Below are 23328 nucleotides of genomic sequence, written 5' to 3'. Positions count from 1 at the left end.
CCATTTTTTTACGAAATATATTTCAATAATAGAGAATTCAGTTTAATTTTCAAACGTTATCAAGTTTGTTGCCAAATTAGTACATGAAATAGGTACAGATGCTGTTGTTCTTGAAGTAGGGTTAAAGGGGCAGTTGCTCCTAGCGTCAGGTGACTAATTGCGCCAAAATGCAATAATTCCAAAATAAAATATTGTAGACACCTTTCGAGACTGCGATGGTTAGGGTTTTACGAGTTTATTTCTAGATAATATAATAAAGAAACATGCTCGTAAGGTCAATGCTCTTAAATTGGCGCTAAAATGCTATGGAGCCAAGGAGAGCCAAAAGACTAAATGTGAATAATTATGTCGTATGATGAAGGGCTACATTACTAACTAACTAACACAAGGTATAAATAATTTTTTTGGTACTGTGTTTGTATTAGTAGAACTTCCCTAGAAAACTAGAAATCGTCACCAGTTTGGATAGTAGTTTAATCAAGAGTCTCTTTAAGAGCTTCAGTTTAACATCCGTCCTTAGATGCCTTGTGGTGAATAGATGCATTTCTCTATGTATTAGCGAAATTTGCTAAGAATGAAACTAAAGTATGAATAGTATCAAATATTCTGAAGAAAACTAACAAGAATCAAGGCGTGCCCCCGCGGCCCCTCTTCTACCCATGACCATGTGTTAATGACTCCTAAATATTCTAAGTGAAATGTTACTTTGGCGCGTTGAAAGGCAGGCACCGTTGCTGAGTTGGATGATGCTTTACAACAATTTGCATAAATCACTCGCTTCTGAAACGTATAACTTGGTCTTTATGGCGCCGAAATATTTTTATTTCAACGTTAAAGTTTTAAATTTGGTTAACGTGAAGTTTTACAATCATTTGTGGTCAAGATAAAAACATATTTTAATAAAAAAATACTTCTCTGTCTGTTATATGTGTAACGAATTAGCGACTTTTCTTGCGTTTGAAGAAAGAGCTAATGTATTAGTTCATTATACATCGCTAATTTTCTAAATTTAATCCAAATCAGTTTACTAATTTTTGCGTTAAAATAACAAATATCTATCCAATCTAAAAACTTTCGTGTTTATTGTATTAGGCCGATAGGATACAAACTACTAGTGTTTAGGATACAAGGATACAAATTTTTTACAATTTGCAAATAAAATGCGTGTTTTTTTTTTTAAAGTAATCATATTAAATTTGGTGTGTACACAAAGATATAATGACGAGTTCACGACTCACTTAACTTTTGGTTTGGTCTTGTAGAGTCAGCTGTAGAGCCTTTTGACCTCGTAAGATAACAATCCTTATGCTGAGCTCGTAGGACCATTGTAGCTTGCATTTAATAAGGAACACTCAGACGAGTCATCTTGCTTTCAAAAAGTTTTTTTTTTAAGTCAGTAGAGGCTCATATCTGATTTAGACGTATTAAGTCTTGTATAAAAATATATTTGACTGCCTGACCCGACACATGTTGTCCTGTCTTAACTGTGAATAATGAATTCGAATGGTATAATGAATAAAATGATGCACTCTCAGCTTTATTTTCTTTGCTAGTCAATTCTTTTTATCAATATAATATCTTTTTATCAATATAATATCAATATAATTAGTCAATTGCTTGCTCCTGTATATCTTTGATTGGTAGCATTGCGAGTTCTGCGACTAAGTTTGTATATCAAATTGCTGGCATTCATGTAAACCAAAGTTCAACTGAAAATAAAATATATATTCTATTTTATTCTTCTTTATAACCATGTATAGCTTGTGTTAATCTGTAAAAATATTTTATCAAAACTCACCAAAACTTCATATTCAATTGCATCTTTAATATTAGGCGTGATTTTTCTGAACTAACATTTAAAAAACTTATTGAACAATTGAGGAGGCTGTGAAATATACTTTCAGAAATGATAAATTAATTATTGTATCAATATAATCCCGACCGACGCATATGTTATAAATGACATTTGCAGCGCGTGTTCAGTCAATAGCGCCAACTTACGAATAGATTTGGAAAAAATATACTCGTTAAGTTTTCTTATATTTTGTAATATTGCGCTCAACCTTCTTATATTTTTCTTTCATAAGAACTTTCTGACAATAACAAACACAAAAAAAAGAAATTTGAGAAATTGGTCCATTTTTTCTCGCGAGCTGCTGTGATCAAGGGAAGTAAGGATTCTTTTTTATATATTAATAGTTATAAATTAATACATTGAAGCTTAAAGCAAACATTTAAATTTTTTTTTTATTAAATATACTTATATGTCTTTATGAGTCTCATAACAAGAACTTTGGACATATCTAGTTTCGGTATTTCATTAGCAGCCTGTAAATTTCCCACTGCTGGGCTAAAGGCCTCCTCTCCCTTTGAGGAGAAAGTTTGGAGCATATTCCACCACGCTGCTCCAATGCGGGTTGGTGGAATACACATGTAGCAGAATATCGTTGAAATTAGCCACATGCAGGTTTCCTCACGATGGTTTCCATCACCGCCGAGCACGAGATGAATTATAAACACAAATTAAGCACGTGAAAATTCAGTGGTACCTGCCTGGGTTTGAACTCGAAATCATCGGTTAAGATGCACGCGTTCTAACCACTGGGCCATCTCGACTCGGTTTCGGTGTTATCACAATTCAAATGAAGACAGCATTAATAGATAATTATGATTACTCAGGTCTACAATGTTAACAGATTAACGTATTTGTTTGAACTATTCTCAAACATTTCGTAAGAGTTCTAAGTCCATCCATCTTCGGGGTCAACCACTTAGGCTATACAAATTGATCCTTTATGCATTATCTATGTTTTTAACTCATTCGATTATTAAAAGTAACATTTTGATACAAAATCCCAAATGGTACCTTGTATAAACTTCCAGGGATCATAACAATTTAAAAAATATATATAATATTCCTTACAAAAATGAACCTCAGCCGAGGGGGCCAATTTTACTAATTGATAACGGAGATGAGATAAAAAAAATTCTATTCGACAATCGCAACCGAATCGTATTATAGAGGCATTTAAACAGCATCGATTTAGTTTCGATTCGATTGCGACTTAAGTAGCAATTTATTAGTAGAATTGCTCCCAGTTGTCCAAACATGCTCACGAGTGCACGCAACCACATGCCCGATGGTATCTGGTAAGATCACATATTTGTTTTACTTATAAGTATAAGCGGTTACGTAGCGTTGTTTAGCGTCTAAGGGCCTTGAATTCCCATACGGGCTTAAACACAAATTAGGTAATATTGCAATTGACGAACTGGGTCAAATTGTGGCTGACGATTTTTTAAGGCACGAGCGGCAGCGGAGCGGGGAGCGGTTTTTGAGATATTAATACTTGATTGGTTCTTGATTATGTAAGTTTCACAACTTAAAGCTAAAGAGTAATAATATTTTTCGTTTGAATAGTTTTTCTTTCTTATGTTTTTATTATAAGTTACATGTCGTGTTGTTAATCTGATGATGATTAGAACCACGAATTTTAAATACATACGGCTTCCCCAACGAACTTTGTATAGTAAGCTAAATAGTTATTGTTATCTTTCTTTTGGTTTTCAGTATTTCATAATGGAAAATAAAGAATTTGTAAATATACTCTACTCTATACAATGCTTATTAATAAGGGTTAGCATAGTACATCTATACTATAATTTATATTTGGTATTGTTGTGTTCTGGTTGGAATTGTGAATGAGCGTACAGGTAAAAAGGACAGAACATCTTCATTCCCAAGGTTGGTTGTTGGCGTTGTAAGGATTGGTTAATATATCTTACGTCCTCTGACCGTTCACATCCATCTTTCTCATATCCCCTCTCACACACTCCGTCCATGTTTTCTTAGGACGTTCTCTTTCCCTTCCTCTACGCTCATACTCAACACTCTGTTAGTAGCATGTGTCTCCTCTCTGCGCCTCACATGTCCATACCGACTCAAAGGCCTGTTAATATTAAATTTAAAAAAAAAGAAAATTTATTGAAACTTGAAATGTATTTTTTTTAATCAAGTTTTTAATTATGACAAAAATATTTATAAATACGTCGAATTTTGTATTGCCACGTGTAGTGTGTAGACTATTTTTAGCTTGTGTGTAATTACCTTCATGAGTAAGTTAGGCCGCATTACCATTGTGTTTAATTAGGAAATGGATACACTGGTGCTAATTGTTGATTTGTATTAACACCAAGATATCTATTAATAACTTCGTTAAAAATAATTTTATTTCTATAAGTTTTTTTTGGGAGAGCGTTGTTTTCTTCTCTCCTTCGATGTATTTCTAAAACAATTGTTAATTTCTGATTAAATATTTACAGCACAGTTATCTTGTGTCTGTAATTACACTGGCTCAATCACCGTTCAAAACGGAACAGTAAAAAAGCAAAAAAATTACAGTCTTGAAATATCCCATTACTGGGCTTCAGCTTCCTCTCCCTTGAAATAGAAGGTTTGGAGCTTAATCCACGACGGTGCTCCAATACCGTTTGGTGGTTACACATGTAGCAGAATTACATTGAAATTAGACACATGCAGGTTTCTTCACGATGCCTCTTTCACCGAGCACGAGATGCACGATATAAAAACATATTAAGTACATAGAATTCACTAGTGTTTGCTAAGGTTTGAATCCGCACTCATATGTTAAGATGCAAACGTTCTAGCCACTGCACCATATCTGCTTAACCGGAACAGCGATACAGAATTAACGTTATTGAGTAAAATATCTGGTAAGTGGGTGGTACCCACACAGGTTGGCTTTTGCACAAAACTATTAGAGAATGTTGTAATACCTTATCACGTATTACTTGTTGTAATAGAAATATAGATGTTTAATCTATTATTATTCCTAACGAATTATCGATGACGACACATCAGAATTCTATTAAAAGTTTATTATTTGTCTATGGCTGTATAAATACATGACTGTTTGGATTGTAATGTGTGAAACACATGCGCGATTAAACGTATTAACAACACAAAGTCCAAAATCGCACGGTAACACAAGTGTGGTCATAGCATTAGTATACAGAATTGTTTGTTATTTCTTAATTAATCAATTTAAAATATAATAATTTTTACATTAATACAATTTTAAATATTATTTGAGTATTATCTAACAAGCACTTGTGAACATATTATAGTTTATATCAAAACGTAAAAGTACAACCAATGACATAATGTTTTAGACTCTGTGGCGAACCGGCAAACATTACCGGTACCCATTTAAATTACGGTAATTGATTCGATTAATTGGTATTCTTTTCTAGGCGTTACTCGGCGACTATGACAAAGATAAAATTTTAAAGTTCTGGATATCATATTTTAAATAATAAAAAATATACCGGTAAACTATTTAATTACCTAATCAACTCACATGTGGTGGTGTGTCAACGTACAAACAGACAAGCAGAGATTTATAATATTATAATATTATAAATATAAATAAATAAATATTGGACTACATCATATACATTACTCTGATCCCAATGTAAGTAGCTAAAGCACTTGTGTTATGGAAATCAAAAGTAACGACGTTACCACAAACACCCGGACCCAAGACAACATAGAAAACTAATGAACTTTTTCTACGTCGACTCGGCCGGGAATCGAACCCTGGTACTCGGAGTGGCGTACCCATGAAAACCGGTGTACCACTACTCGACCACGGAGGTCGTAATATTATAAATATTATTGCCAACAATTTCATTTCCATTGGAAATGTTAAATAATAATATATTATAAACATCATCATAAATAACTATATATGAAGTTTTTTTTTTTACTAACTTATGCCTGCGCATGCGTAGTAGATTACGGAAGAAGTACGGAGATCTCATTTCTTAACCTTCGAGTACTTTACATGAGCAGTTTTATTGGGATATCTCATTGTCCATCATTATCAAGATGCATAAATTCAATGGTCGGCAAAGGATTGGGTTGATCAGTGAGCAAAATCTTTTCAGAGGTCAGAGTATAGTCTATTCCAACTATAAAAGGATAAAAGTCAAATAAACAACATTTGACATTTTATTGACGCAATATCATTGGTCGAAAGCTTGAATAGTCTATGATTTTCATAATGGATTTACGAAGAAATTGCGTTTTGAATATTTGAACATCGACGAAACTATTATAGGAATCTTATAACTAATATCTAAATAAGTAGTTAAGTGGGATAGTGTTGTATTTAAAATAAATATTTTACATACTGTATAATATATAGTATACTAAATAAAGATAAAGTATAAATATGTAGGTACTAATATTTTTTAGTAAAATCAAATAGAGCTGTGCTATTATATTATAGTGCTGTGCTGTGTGTATTAGCAAATCGCATGTAATCCGTTAATCTAAGGTTTGTTTGTTATTGTATCTTCTTCGATTGGAATAGACTAGATCATTCTTGGTCCTATTACGCCTTTTTTATTTGCTGTCTCACTCAAAGTCAAAAATATTTATTCAGTATAGAAGCGTTATACTTGCTTATTGATAGTCTAAAATCTACCACCGGTTCGGAAATAAACACGTTGGTACTTAGAAGGACCGGCGAAGAACTCAGCGGTTTTTTTTTAATGTCACTTTTATTTTCGTTATTTCTACTACTAATAAACATTAATGTTGAAGTTTTGTTTGTATGTTTACTAATCATATATGTGATAAATTATTGTATAAGGATTTAAATCGATAATACAGGGCGAACATAGATATTTATAATAACTCATTTCCACAGCCATAAAGCAAGAGCGATCACCGATCCGGATGGGACCCCATCCAGCGTTACTCGAGCGAGGGAGGGCGATACCACCAGGACCACCACCACCGGCCCGGCCCGTCGTTCTACCACCTCACGTCAGGGTACGCTCACCACTCTCTGTGTACTACGATTTGGACATCAAGGTCAGTTGTCACGCGTGTGATAGCTTGGGCGCTGTGGCAGGAAGCTAAAGCCTTTGAGGGTCTGGAATTCGATAATTACTATATTAATAGGTCTATTTTGAAAAAGAATAATCCTGTATATGTTGCTGAAGAATACATTAGTATATGAAAGATAATTAATATTAATATTGTTATTTATATATTATATTAGTTATCCGTCTCTACTTCTCACGGATGATATTAGAATTCTACATATATTTTTTGCTATTTCTGTTTTGGAACTCGTTCTCTCTTACTGTCGTAATATATATTAATAATGAACTTTCATAACAGAGAGCCATTACAAAACGCAATATATAAATATATAGTTTATTTGTCTTCATTCCTTCGATTGGAAAAAGCTATATTAATATGAATAGCCACCCGTGGCTTTGCATCTGATGTTAGATATACAGAAGTAGTCCTTGTCATTGGAGTTCAAGCTGGGTTCATACTTGATTTCATCAAATCGGGTTCAGCTTGGCCATGACAACGTAACAGACAGACGGATAATTTCGCATTTACAATATTAGTATAGATTAGATGTCCAGGCTCTCAATGGTGTGTAATATTCTAACATCGGCAGCTTCGCGATCTTTGCTTCCACTAATATAAGGTAAGTATTTAAATTTAATTTTGAAATATAAATAGCTTTTGAAATACGCAAATATATTATGGTAATGTTTAATTTAGCTTATATGTGTTATTAATCTTATTTATTATTCTGTATATATATATTACATCGGGATAAGCCACTATTACGTAATTCATAATTAGGGTTACCATACATAAACACGTGAATTTTTGCATCGTGCAACATTGATTTCAACGTCACGATGTCGTAACTTTTTTATCTGTGGTAACCCTTAGTAACATAACATCAATATTTTCATATTAATGACAGTTATTTAAACTCAAAATTCCTCTATTCAACATAGAAGCATTACACTTACTTATTGATGGTCAAATTAAACACTACCACCGGTTCGGAAAAAGGAACACCCCGACCTGAGAAGAATCGGTGAAAAAAACGCAGCGGGTCCTTTTTTTTGTCAATTTAATTAGATACATAATTGTATATGAATAGAAACAGCCAGGAGGCGATCGTTTCATTCCCAAGGTGTGCTATCAAACATAAACTCACTAATTGTATGGTAACCTTTCGCACACAAGCGTTCCTTAACAATATTTTTAAATTTGGCATTAGAAGCATTTTGAACGTTTTCTGGGATCCTGTTGTAGAAGCGTATACATTGGCCCACAAAAGAGTTACTGACTCTATGCAGTCGACTGCAAGACCTGTTACTCGACAGGACTAACAAGATTGTGTTTGTTCCTTGTACCAATGTTATGAGAATCACATTTTCTCATAAAAACTCTTCTGCACAAATATAGTATGGATAGCGGCTGCGTTACCCCAAAGCATAATACCGTAGGATATTATACTGTGAAAGTAACTGAAATAAACTAGGCGAGCCGTATTACGTAATTAATATAAAAATCAATGAGTACTATCTTCAAATCTATTATACGTAATATCTTATTGAGTAATAGGTACCTCTTATTTATTAAAGTTTTCTTATAAGGAATACTAACAACGTACTATGAATATACTATATAGAGATTTAATACATAAGCTGCCTTCAATGACGTAGAGTAGTTATTGCTGGATACGCAGTTGGGTGATGTTCTTATATATTAATTAAAATTAGAACTAATGCTAATTAAAGGATTATAAAGTAATGCGTCATAATTTAAAAATAAACCACACACAGTGTCAAAGTCTTCAAAAAGCGACGCTCGCGCAGGGTTATAGACAGGCGTACATAAATAACGGACCAAGATATAAACTTCTAATGCTAGAAATTTAGATATAACTGAAACAAAACGACGAAAATCTTATTCTTAATGTAAATAACTGTAAAGATTTGCTTTATACATATATATTAAATGTTTATATACGTGTGAATGAATAGGTGGGTAGATTTTAATTAAACTTTAATAGTTATTAATGTTTATTGTAGATCATGTTATAATCGTGCCGGCATTAATTGTTATTGATTAAAGCGTCGATATATTAAAATCAAGTTTACTCATAATTATAAAATATGGTCTCTATTCTTGAGTATGCTGCGTAATCAAATCAAAAAATACTTTATACAAGTAGCATTTCATTTTACAGAATCATATTGAGTAAATCGCTTATCGGTTTTATTTACCTAGCATGCTAGAATTAATTTATCAACCGAAACTTAATCTACGTTTTATCATTTACTGCTAAAAGCATAAACCTCTACAGAATTCATATTTAACTAACACGAAATAACGTTTATGGACATTTATTAGTGGTAATTAAATAAAACATATTACGTGGCATATTAACAAAATACTTAAATCAATATAAGAAACACGGTTTAGCGTAAATTTCAATTTTGAAGGATGCGAGGATGTTTATTTGGTAATATATTGCAAACGTGAACGCATAGCTCGAGCTGACCATTATTATACCGTGCTACTTAGTAGCACTATAATCTTAATGGCATGTATACAAATGGTACTAATTATAAGAGCATGTGTGTCAGTTGCTTGATAACATTGATTTAAATTTCGAACAGTTTCTAAAAATAAAAATCGCTCGTCGCTCGTATTTCAGAGCAAACGCAAGAAGAAACGGTTACACGCATGATGTTATTCTCATTATTTTTGGACCTCGGTGATCTTGTGATTGGGGCACATTTATATTTACATGACATATATTGTCTAAGACGCTTACACGAGTATCAGGTCTATTGTTTAGTAGCTACGCGAAAAATCAACATAACTGTGGCAAAAATCTTTCGTTGACGTGTTGTGTGGTCGAAGTTTAACACAATGAAGCGTTTTTACTGTTTCCTGTCTATATTTATAATTTAATTCCTCATTGTGTTCTAAATTTAAATGTGACCAGTGCTAAAATTTCATAGCTATTGTCATCTGCCCTTCGTTGCCCATATATATAACTGGTCACTCATTTAATTACAGTTATTAGTCGTGATGACAATTGTCTAATTTTAAAACATAATACACCATTATATATGTAGTTATTACAGTCGTAACCGGTGATTCTTTTTTTATGGCATTGGTTGGCGGACGAGCATATGGGCCACTTGATGGTAAGTGGTCACCACCGCCCATAGACAAAGGCGCTGTAAGAAATATTAACCATTCCTTACATCACCTATGCGCCACCAACCTTGGGAACAAAAATGTTATGTTACTTGTGCCTGTGATTACACAGGCTCACTTACTCTTCTAACCGGAACACAAATATACAGATGTGATGATGATGTTCCACAGATTCAAAAACCAGTTATGAAATATCTGAACATCGCTGAGTGAAAAGCACGTATGTCAGTCCCTGAATCAGACGGACATCATTCCGTTAACTAAATACAAACAAAGAAGATAATTATAGAGACGCACCGTCTGACATTTCGTATTATATATGTACTAGTGTGAAGTAGCTGAAATTGACAAACACAGAGGACGTGTCATGTCTCAATTTGTCATGACACAATGCTAGAACAAGTGTCTGGCTAATTGTCAAAAAGGTACCGGATTACCCTTTTCACGGCTGTCAATGTTTTGTCTAGGGTTGTTGCATTTTCCTTTTAATAAAACTTACATTCGCATAAGTCTTCAGTCTGCTGTCAATTCGCTTTGGAACGGCAAGAGATACGCATTCCAAGTAATGGACAAGATTTTCCAAATTTGGATCGAAATAGTATAATAATTATACCCTTGACGCCATAAAGGTATTCGTTGTTATATTTCATTTAGACATATATTTTTTTTCATCTTTGTAATTTGTCTACGAAGGGTTTGATATTTTTAATGTTCTTGTAATATTAATTTGTTAAAATTGCCAACCCTATCGTTGGAATATATTAGGAACAACAAATTCGAAGAATATGCCATCCAGTACAAAAATATTAGGATGTTATCTAGAAAGTTCTTTGTTATTTATAGCCTCATATAAAAATTATTCTTAACTAAAGAAACGTTGATAAAAATCCAATCAGTGTCTTCTCAGGTCAAAAAAATAATCAAATGAATAAGCGTATACATTAGCATTCTATATTGAGGTAAATATGAGATTTAACAAAATATTATTGGTAATACGATGCGATAGTGTCATATATTTATAAAGTACGAGGTGTGTCTCAAAATATCCTGTCCTCAATGTTGTTTACACCTTTAAAGACGTATCACTTTGTATGTTACCCAAGTCAGATATTAATTTTAAGTGCTTAGTGATAAGTAGATGGGGTAACTTTTCCAATAAATAAAAAAAAAAAATCCTTAACAGGGAAAAGTTCTAGGTCCAGGATATCTGTATACTATCTGTATCTGTTGATATAAATAGGTACAGACTGGCAAATAGACTTGATAGCAAGTGGTCACCAACCCTCGATATACTCGGCGCTGTAAGAATATTAAACATAGGTAACGTCGCCAATGCGGCACCAACCTTGGAAGAAGCTTATCTTCCAAAATGCCTGTAGTTACACTAGCTCACTCACTCTTCAAATTGGAACACAATGATACTAAGTAATGCTTACCTAGATGGCCTAGCATAAATTCCTTCCATCGTGAACCATAACAGAAGTCCTGCATCCAGATATCCGATCAGATAAAACATAAAACTATTTAAAAGTGAGCAGTGAATTTTAAACAATTTAAATTGGTTATAAGTACAATGACACATGCATGCACTTAAAACTTTTTTGTTATTTACTGAGTCAACACTCGTCGTTACCACATTATGGTCATTTCGGTCACATTTTACATTACCATCACAATGCTATAGAACCGCTTTGTGTCTATGTATTTAACTTCGGAATCGTATGAAACTTGTAATGTTTTTTTTTTATTGTCTATTACGTTTTGTTTGTTCAAACAAAGGATTATGTTTATTTTTTAAACGATTGCGTAATAGCTTGTACGCTTTAGGGTACCACAGACTTATAAAGTTGCATAGAACGGATAATTTTTTATTAAATGCTTAACCTAAAACCAATGGAGAATATATAAATACATTTAAATTTTCCAAATTATACAAATCTTACATATTGGTATTAACAATTTTATTGAAATAAATAATAATAATAAATAAATATTGGGCAACATCACACACATTACTCTGATCCCAATGTAAGTAGCTAAAGCACTTGTGTTATGGAAAATCAGAAGTAACGACGGTACCACATACACCGAGACCCAAGACAACATGTGTTATGTAAGCAGAATACAAGTAATATTCAGTTCCTCCCACCAGCGATAGTATATTTTTTACAAATTTGTAATATTCCTTACTTTTGTTAATGAGTGAGATCTCTCATCGTTATTAAGTCTGTGCACACCGCGTGGGAGCAAGTAGCAATAATCCGTTATTTCGGGGAGATGCTTTTCCCTTTCGAGAAACGAGAAGTAAAGTTCAAATGGGAATCTACTAGCTTAAGAAAAAAGACAATATATTTATAATATTAGTTTCTCAACAAAAATAAAAACACAGACTTCATTTAGCAGTTAATTTGCTGGAATTTATTGAAGAGTTCCATTTTCTGTCTTCGAAATTAATCATCAGATCTTTGTGAAATTTAAATGGAAACATTTCGGAATGAACTTTTTTCGAACAAAAAATTTTGTAAATCTATCTATAGATGACAGAGTTATGCCTTAACATATAAAAAAAATATGAACATACAAATTGAGAACCTCCTCCTATCTTGAAGTCGATAAAATATAAAGTAGATAAATAAATATTGCTAACGTAAGCATCATGCAAAACCCCCAACCCCTTTGAAACTGACGTAATACTTAACGCCTACGAGTAGATTCAAATGAAATTTATAAACACGTAGCTCATTTAAATATCTAGTTATGTTTAGCAGTACACAGTTTCTGCCCACCAAGGAAGCTCTGGAAACTCGACCTCCCGTGATTTTCCAGTAAACTTGCTGACTCCTTCAAAATTAATATTGTATAATTTTTAAGTTTAATCATTCATTACATGATTGGCATCCAATTCTGCCACATATTTTTAAATTTTAATTTTTGTTTATTTGTATTTAATATTCAAAAGTATTTTGAAAAGTCTATTTGAAATTCCCGAAACATGACTATCTACCGAATATTTTTAGATCATTTATCACCATATTGGATAAGTTATTACATGTTATTTAACATATGATTAAAATGTATATTTCACCGACGGGCTATTGGCAATTTGTATATATATGAATTTGAGCTTGGTAAACTGAACTAGTGCTTGCCGTACTCTATATTTAGCTCGAAAAATCAATACATCCTTCCCCGGGCAAGGTGCATTCGCAATGTAACTGCGCCTGTCATAACTTTGCGAATGTGTTTATTAAAATATCATGTTACATTTCAAACAAATATGTATTATTAAATAGCATTCATGTAAGATAAATAATTATTAATTTGATCTTCATTAACGTACTTGTATAATTGAATTGGTAGATAGTACTAAGTTCCTTTTTTTATTTTAATGTTTAGGCATGTAATTGACAAATGACTAGGTAAAAGGGCCTAAAAGAAATATTAAACATTCCTTACACCGCCGATGTTCATGAACCTTGGAAGCTAAGATATTATGTTCCTTTTTGTCGTAGTTACACGAGTGCTATTATTACGAATTACTGTTTAGCGGTAGAATATCTAATGAGTGGGTGGGGCCTACCCAGACGGGCTTGCACAAAGCCCTACCACTGAGTAAGGTTTTTGGCGTCTCTTCTCAGTGGAACGTACATTTTGAATCGATGGTAACTTTAAGTATTTTTTTTATAATATTAAAGACCAATATAATATGTATATTTGTACAAGAACACGCAATTCGCCCTTGTCACGTCATTAGTCTAAACTTAGGGGGGGGGGGGTCTTTGAAACTACAAAGTGCAACTACTTGTATAATAAATTTAAAACCAGACTCCAAAACGCGCTGCATCTTATGGTATAAGTTTTTTATATATTTTATATATGATTTAGTAGTTTTCTTCAGTTACAAGAAGATATGTCTCGTTTTTTAGTAGAGACAGTGAAGATTTAATTTAAATAAAATTAGGTAAATTATTAATAAATTAGGAAACAAAAAACATTCAAATAAGATAACGACATAGACATTTAAAACAACTACCTACCATGAAATGCATAATAATATTTTAATTAGTTGTTAGTTTTTAAATGCAACGTTCAAAAGTTTAGTAGTAAAGTACCGATCGAGATAAACAAATCAAGTTTAGCCGACATTGGTAACGACCCACATACACGGCCTAGACACACTGCGCAGAAATAAACGACTCTAGCTGCGCGCGCGCATGTCCTAATATTAAATGAGAGGGAATAGACGTGATTAGATCATGAATTGATAATTTAATTACGTATAAAATGATACACTATGATTATAAATTAATAATTATTATTATATTCGTAATAAATAGACATGCCAAAAGTAACGACGTCCATTGACAAAATATTTCTAATGTTTTTCTTGGTTCTTACATAATAGTTTTTACTTGTAATCTTTTGAGTAATGATTAAAAAGAGTTAGGTTTGGTTAGTAATAATCGGTAAATCTTAGGTTTTACTGGAAAATCTTAATCTTAATATTTACCGTAGTTCGAGCTTTTACAGTAACATATATATCAAGTAACGTCATGATTATAAGCAAACACCCAAAAAGAGAAGCTAAAGTCACTAATAATTTTAGACCTATCCGGTCATTTATTTTTTTAATCACGGAATATGGTAGTGCAGACTTACGACGAAACGGTTTTATTTTTAGATAAGCTGTCATATCGTACCCAAGTTTGTGTCAGTCATTATTGTGAGATGACTCGTGATAAAAACTACACTCTTATGTTTATCGTGATACATACAAAGAATAGATATGTATTTTCAATTATTTTTCCCAAGATAGTCATGGATTTACAGGCGACCTTGGCGGTAAAGCGGCGATCTCTTCCAGGCAAACTTTGGGCAGAGGATAGATTGTACAGCTTCCCAATTATTTATATATTTAAATGCGGGTACAAAAATAATCATAGACTTTACTAATTAGAAATGCGATTAGCTTAGCAATTGCGAAAATTCCATACAATATACTTAGCTAAAATGGAGTAAATTATTCGTTTATTTTGTATGAAAAAGTATTTATAACCGGCGACAATTTAGTCGTATGTCTATCTAGTTTAAGAGTAAACACAGGAAATCGCCTCCACGACGTTGTAACGCTTACGAATCCCTATTCGGTGTCCGGGCACATCGCTAAATAGCCGTTATTCGAAATCCAAATAGTTTAATACGTTGCAAACTTTTAAAAAAAATAGATTTTCTTAAAATATATGTTAAAAATATAAATAAAGATTCATATTCACTCTCAAGTTGTCGTTGGTTTAATCGTCAGTGGTTTTTAATAAAATATATTGTGCCATAAAAAACTTACATTAAGAAAATAAGTAAATTGTACATTGTCGAGAGTTTGTAATCTTTGTAAATATAACTGAATAAACAATATATTTGTGGTTGATTAGTTAGTGTTCTAGTGTGACATTAAATAGGTTTGATTTACAAACTACGAGATGGATCATAAAAAGGTGCGTATACGTTGACAAAATCGAAAATAGATTTTTTTTATATCTGTTAGGTGGCATATCGGTTACCTGGTGCTAAGTGTTCAACATCGCAATTCCTTTTACCGGCAATGCGTCTCTTACCTTTGAAGTTCTGGCCCTTATGCTTGTAGTGACACTAGTTGTTTCAACCTTCAAATCAGAAAACAATACTAAGTTTTGCTGTTTAGCGATAGAATAAGGTGGGTGGCATCTACCCAGGTTTGCACAAAGTCCTTGTCACCGAGTACGACCGAACAAGATAAAAAAAAAAAAAAAAAAATCGCAGAATCAATTATTTCTATATTCGTTCAATAATAGTTATTCTATCTCGTTGCTTTGGCCAATAGTGGGATAGACTATAACTTGTGAACTGCCCCGTCAGTGACATGCACAGTTTAAGTAAGGTTTGGACCAAATTCTCAGGGTATTCTGTAAAAAAAAAAAACTCTTTTTATAATCTTGGACACTGAAATATCCTGTCCTGTGCAGTTAACTATCCTTTGTTAAGAATCGCAAATAGACATCGGTTAGGAGAACCTTATCATTAAGCTAAAGCTTTTATCATAATGGCAATGATAATATTAAATCATCAGCTTGGTTATATTAACTTGCATGTCCATGCAGTTCTTTGAAAAACGGCAAATAATTCAAAATTACCAATAATTATTTAGGTAACAAACATTAAAAAGTAACGTGTTTATATCTTTTGGATATATTACGCGTTGGAAATTGATTAGGGAATCCTGTAGAATATGAATGTGGCATTATTAAGCATCATTAATGTTATCTATCCATTAAATAAAATGTATATATACATCTAGTATAAACAAATTAAATATATTTTATGTGTTATTTTAAAATTAAATTTACACCGACCCGCTTTGCGGCAGCCTGGTGAAATAATATCATGAATTCTCAACGGGAATGGAGTTTGATCAACTGTGGGACACCTATTGGCTGTTACATTTATATATTTTACTTTTTTTCGTATGAAATGTAATAATGATCCTTCGTTTTCAGCCTCCACCAATTCCTGGTATGCGTCCCCCGCTGGGCTCTCCCGGCGGTCCGGTCCCGGCGCCAAAGTCCTCAATGGGTTTCGTGATGCCCATATACACTATCTGCATTATTGTATTCTTCGTGTACACTCTCAGTAAGGTAAATATTTATCACTCTAACATAATTATTAATTTATCTATGAACTCTTTCTGAAGATGTTTCTTTACTTTTTATGGTCTCCTAGTACTTGTCCTGCAGTACTAGGCGATCAACATCTTCATTACATCATGTTCCAAGATTGACACGCTGGCCTTGCAGTGCCAAAGTTTATGGGCAGTGGTCGTCTTCTTACCTGTTTGAAATTAAAGTAAATAAATATACTTCTTGTATATCAGGGCCGTTTCCGTTATGTTGGCTATCATAATACTTACTTATGCGAATATTTACTTTGTAGTTATGATCGCCTGTTGTAAATAATTTGTTTTACTAATTTCCTTAGATACTTTTTAAACGTACTGGTGCGCCGTTTGATCCTGTCGCGCCCGATCCTCAATTCCGTAGACGGGTGTTCAGGGATGATTCCAGGACCTCGCCTGAAAAACTGGGTAAGCTGATCAAAGCCATTTCGATTTAACTTCGCGCGTTGCGAGTCATTTGTTTTTAATTCATTTCTAAACTAACTAGTAATGTTATATAATCGAATTTCACACTTGAAAATTTCAACGATAATTCGTACTCAAATTATTCAAATATAATACACGCCATAATGTCTATCACAATAAAATTACACTATAGAAACTATACATTAGAACTAAGTAATCTGTGAGAGTCGACTCGGAACTCACGCAGGCTCCACGGGTGTGACGTCAGTCATTATCATTTTACTCTATTAAAAGTTAAATTAAAACTTATCATAAAAAGTTAACCTTTAAAATTTACTGAAATTGCGCCTAAAGAAAGTTCGCTTCAAATTTTAGATCTCATTTCATTTTAACGTTTATTTCTTTAACGCATTCAGGACACAAAGAAACTGACACAAGTGAGTATTATTTCGTATGTATATATAGTTGTGTAATTATTTTATTTTGTCGGTAATCAATAGGAAAAGAGTTAATTAGCTTGATCCGTTAATTAGTTACTGTTCAGCGATAACAGAGTTATTTAAAGTTGTGTTACACCTTTTAGCGTTTCTCATAACGCTATCAAGTCGTAAATATTGTATAGTATTTTGAAGGGAGGGAGTGTTTGGTAAGTTATATTATCTGGGGTAATTCTACGGTTACGTTACGTTCCGAATTTTATTTTCATCCATTTTCGACTATTGATCACAAAAATTAACCTCAGCTTGATCGTAAGTGAAGGCCAATTCTACTTATCTATATTGGTTACGATACTATAATTAGAATGAAATAATAAGCGTTTATAGAATAGGTAATCGTCTAAACGGCAACGATTACGTTTCGATTGCGATAAACAGTCAATTTGTTAGTAGAATTGGCATCCTGAGTTTTTCTCCATTTTCAAAATGCTATTGCGACTTAATCGTTAAACAAAAATGCAATAGAAAATGATTTCTTTTAAAAATATAACAACGAAACTTTTATCAATGTTTTATTGAATAAACGCAGGGCCGGACCGTAAGTTTAGGGGGTCCTGGTCTAACACTACTTAGGGGCCCACTTAAAACATATCTGAACGTAGACTTGAATTAAATTTATTGAATGGGTTTGATTAATTGCAGGACTCGCAGGGCTGCAAACCATACGATCTGTTTAGTTTAATAAAGTTATGGATTCTTTCGCATTATCTATTTTTAACTTTGACTTGACTTAGCTGGGGCCCCCTTGAATCCACGGGGCCCTGGGCTGAAGCTCAAAAATCCATATGGTAGATCTGGCCCTGAATAAACGGCAACGTAAACACTACGTCTGTCTGTTCTTTCGGATGCGGATTTTTTAAAACGAACCAATAAGAATTAATCGTCCACTATTCAGCCGGACGTCGGACCAATTGTTTAATGTGATGAAATTAAATTATATTATAAAAAAATATATCTTTAAGGCATCGACTTTTTGGATAATTATTGCCTCTAAATGATCAGATATTGTCTCATGTTTTGCGCCAAACAAACAATGCATTGCCCCGGAGAGCGCTCAGGTCGCGACTTGTAATATAATCCCTAAATAACATTTTGAGATTGGTCGATATAGATCTTGTTGTCCTTATCTATTTATTTTATTATTGACACAAATTATGCAAAGACAGACAATGCAACAACAACAATATAAAGGCGTTTTCTTCCAGTCAACATTTGGTCAGAGAAAGACACACATTCATAATTTTTACACAATACTTACAATACAATAATATATGAATATTGGATCCATTTAATACTTTTCAGAAAAATTATGAAACGTGCCACTCACAACTTCAACTTTAACATTAAATTATTAAGAAGGACATTTATTTACTTTATTGAGATGTGCCCAATATAAATGGTGACACCTGGCAACACTAGAATTAATTCACAGCTCATTCATTTGTAAGATAAAATTGGTTAGAAAGAGATATTGTTATTATACTACACACTCAGTAAATTAGGTTTAATCGTTATCTCTGAAATAAACTGAGTATACAATTCACAGACCTTGTTAAATGATTGATTTTATTCGAATGGATTAATATAATATTAAAATAAATTACACATTTTTTTCTAATTGTGTTAGTAAAGAATTTACAGCGTATATAGACGGTTATAATATCGAATATAGACGGTTTTTAGGACTATTACCAATTGTGCAAGTGTCAACTGAACACCACTTTAGGTTGTTTTATCACGAACCTTAAATTTCCACTGCTGAATAGACATTGCCCCGTTGAAGATAAGTTTTTAAGGCGATTTCACGACGTTGATCCAGTACGAGTCGGTGACCGCTTTAAACTTGTATTGTATTTATACTCTAAACGGGAATATCCAGGGGACGAGGAGTTAGCGGCTCTGAAGGCGCGTCTGGCCGAGACAGAGCGTGCGATGCAACGGATCGTGGGACAACTCGCGAGGCGCGACGCGGTACATAGCTAGACACCACTGATACGATTCGATATGCCCTTTTTATTTGTTAGATTTTCTTTGTAACTATGTTTGACGTGTTTTGTCAGTAGTTGATACATCATTATGGAAAACACTCGGGGTATTTGGTAAAAAAAATACTTTCTAATGGTATTAAACGCTAGAATTGGGAATACATTTTCGGTATTAAGACATTCGTCATAGCTTCATGGTAATCTTATGTTCAATAGAGGTAAATTTTGATGTCCCAGAGATTGACAGATAGCCTTGACCGTGGCTTCACTGAAGATGATAAGTGTTGCCATATATTTCATTGAATACTTTTCATCGATATTTATAATTTTGAATAATTGTATTGAGATATATTAGACATATTTTAAATCAATATAATGTAATACAACTTTAAGTTTAGATGTAATTTTTTATTGCTGTACAGTTTTTACACCAGCTTCAATACCTCAAACAAAATTTTAATTAATTTGGGGCAAAAGGCACACATACACACTGGTATATAAAGATTAAATATCAGTTTTTTTTTAATTCTGTCGTACAATTTTATGTTTTATCGAGAGGAGTATCGAATCGTAATCGTATTGGTATCGATTTAAAAATATTTCTCTTTTACTCGAAGTGTTAGAAAATTCTAAATCCTTTTAAAAATTTACCAATAAGTAATTAAGTGTTATCCTTAGTTGTTTTAATATTAACGCTTGAGGCATGGTGACGGTGTTATAATTGTTTTTTTTTTTATGTAGTTGACAGATTTCAATAGATTTGATTTCAATGTTACTTTATTTCTAGTGCTAATTATTATCTTCAAAATTGTTTGGAAATTATAAAATACTGGAATTACTGCCCAGTGAAATGATTTTCAAATAAAGGGTTATTTAAGTTGATATTTTCAAAATAAATAAAGACAAATAAATGTTTCTAAAGATCGTTAGTTTCCATAACGTTATTATTAATTCAAACGGATTAATTAACGTTATTTGTCGAGGAAACGTTCGTATCACCAACGTTAATTTGAATATTTAGTGTTCCTAAAAACGTCAAACACATCATTAAAAATTCAGATATTTATTATTATTATTCCTAAAACTATAAATTTACGCTAAATTTGTGTGAATGCAAATTCCCTCTAATATTGTTATATAGTAATAAACGCGATCCATTCCACAACCCAAAATTTGGCGTCAATCCAAAATGCAAGCAAGTCCAATCGTCCGATGATCAAGCTATTTTCGGCTTAACGTCCTTCGTTATACGTTTTTGTGAAAGTTTATTTTTGTCTGCATACTATCATTACATAATATTTTGTTTACATTTTATTAAAAATGTCATTGTAATTAAAATCAAGGTTTCGGAAAGGGCTAGCGGAAAAATTGCTTAAAAAATTAAATAAGTATGATATAAAGTAATATTTTTAGTATTAGAGCAAATTAGTCACAGGAACTCGGCCAAGGTCTCTGATAACGAAATTATTACTGATTAGGCTTTTTTTTTAAATTTTGTAATAATCATAGCGAAATAATATTGAAGCAACACAACGAATAAATTGGTGTTGCTATTTTGATTATTCCTTGTAAATTTAAATTAATGAATCCATTTTATTTATTCCGTAACGATCGTTAAAACCTTTACCAATATACAAACAATATCCTAATAAACTTTTAAATTTTATAATACTGACTAATAATTAAATTGTATATAAATTTTGCGATGTGCTTGGGCATGATACCCAATTATAAAGCGTAACCAACAAATACGATATCAGTCCCGACAAAACAAGTATAGCCAAAGTAAATACTAATTCAAAACTTGTGGCCGACAGTTGTATCGGCCATATCTGGTCTGGTAGCGGAGGTCCAACAGCAGATGGAGGCGAGCAACACACAAAACCAGCAACGACAGGTCTTTGCATGACATTAACGAATTTTGACGTAATAAGTCAATTACTATCACCTGATCTTCTTCTGGATACAAAACAAACATCGCAAAGAATTCCAAGTCGCCTTCTCGCTCATCTTAAATTTTAGGCTCTAGCGATAGGCGATTGTTTAAAACAAAAGATTTATTCGATTGTTTCGTTTCTTTGATAAAACCATCGATTTACTTTGGTAGGACTGTGCAATCCTGTATGGGTAGGTACCACTCATCGGACAACTGACAACCCAAGTTGGAGGGTGAGCCAGATAGTGAAACTTTATGTAGAAGAGATATAATAATGGGTGGTGCTGATAACTTACCATCGAGTGACGAATTTGGCCGTCCGCCTACTTATTTAATAAAAAATATAACCATGGTTTATTTTCGAATAAAGAAATGAATTGACAATCGAAGTTGCACAATAACAATCGCTCATCGCTGGTCCCTTTGATTATAATTCGAAACTCGGTCAGGCCGAAACTAATGCGATGATAATTTTTATAATATAAATATATTTTACGTATCCGGTAAAAGGGTCAGTTTAATATATTTCTGAAGTCGATGATTCGATTTTTTTTTCTCCGTTATGTTTTGCTTGCCTTTGGTTTGTTATATTTTTTTTAATAATCACAAAATACATTTCTTATCATCATCGTCATTGTATTATTTTCATAATTTATTCTATCTCGTTTGTCCTTATATATTTATATATATGTTACCGGAAATGTATTAAATCTAGGAATTGTATACGAATCCTAGGAAATTTATACAATTCCGAAGCTATTTAGGAAATGTCTAGGAAATGTCCTAGGAAATGTGTACAATTCCTACGAATTGTATATAATTCCAATATCGTATTAGGAAATAAATAAAAATAACGCTTTCTGTAATAAAACACGTTGTTGAAATGAGAATAATAATTTTTATAAAAGCACTCGTTGAGACAACAACTTTCAGGTAACAATCACATCGTAAAATATAATAATCTTCATATTATCTTATTAATTAAAGCTTCGAAAATCAACCATCTAGTAACTTTTAAAATGTATTTATCACAAAATCGACATATGTATATTATTCCTATAAAGTTAAACTTTCGTTAACTCCCCCTCGCCCCGCTATCCCCGCGTAACCATTGATATCTCAAATGTTTTAAATTTCCGTGCGATTTTAGGAATTACATACATTTCCTAGGAGTTGTATACAATTCCTAGATTTCATACATTTCCGGTAACATATACATATGTAACGGCGTAATTTAAACATGGAATAATAAAGCGCTTGGCACATTTAGCTTCGTTTCGACGATAATTCCTTAAAATATCTTTGGCATTATAATCATCATAGAATTCGTAATAGATGTAGAATACCTCTTTTTTTGTTTCGTTAAATATAATTTTCTTTTAATTTATTTTCTTGTCATGCTTAATTTTTTCATGTCGTTTGCTGATCATCTGTCTGTTTGTTCTGAGCTACCTGACTTTACAGCCTAATGAACTATACATAATAATAACCCTTAATATTAACATAAAATATCCAAAAGTCATAGTCATAACCAAGCAAACGTAAATATTTAATACGTTAATGAATCAAATATCAGTAAAACGTAACATGATAGATACAATAATTTTCTAAATATAACCAAACAATAGATACATCATTTCACATAACAATCCAAGATAATAATTACGAAAGAACTTGGCTTACTTCTCTCCTGATATGATCCTCGGAGACTT

At 32.6% G+C, this 23328-nt stretch overlaps 1 protein-coding gene across 8 annotated transcripts in view; it reads left to right on the top strand.

Annotated features, from left to right (window-relative positions):
* The window catches only part of LOC113397219 (resistance to inhibitors of cholinesterase protein 3), a 36183-nt gene that overhangs the window by 5780 nt on the left and 7075 nt on the right, over positions 1–23328 (top strand). For 2 of the 8 annotated variants that reach the window (XM_026635530.2, XM_026635504.2), the window contains 5 exons: positions 6738–6862; positions 16618–16755; positions 17096–17201; positions 17615–17635; positions 19575–19666. In XM_026635530.2, coding sequence (XP_026491315.2) covers positions 6738–6862; positions 16618–16755; positions 17096–17201; positions 17615–17635; positions 19575–19666 — 482 coding nt within the window. Of the gene's footprint in view, positions 1–6737; positions 6905–16617; positions 16756–17095; positions 17202–17614; positions 17636–19574; positions 19667–21497; positions 21578–23328 lie in introns of all 8 variants that reach the window. The other 6 variants (XM_026635521.2, XM_026635465.2, XM_026635478.2 and 3 more) reach the window with 5 other exon arrangements.

Source organism: Vanessa tameamea, chromosome 18, assembly GCF_037043105.1.
Source record: "Vanessa tameamea isolate UH-Manoa-2023 chromosome 18, ilVanTame1 primary haplotype, whole genome shotgun sequence".
Lineage (NCBI taxonomy): Eukaryota > Metazoa > Arthropoda > Insecta > Lepidoptera > Nymphalidae > Vanessa > Vanessa tameamea.
Note: the sequence above shows the minus strand (reverse complement) of the source record. Positions and strands in the feature narration are given on the sequence as shown.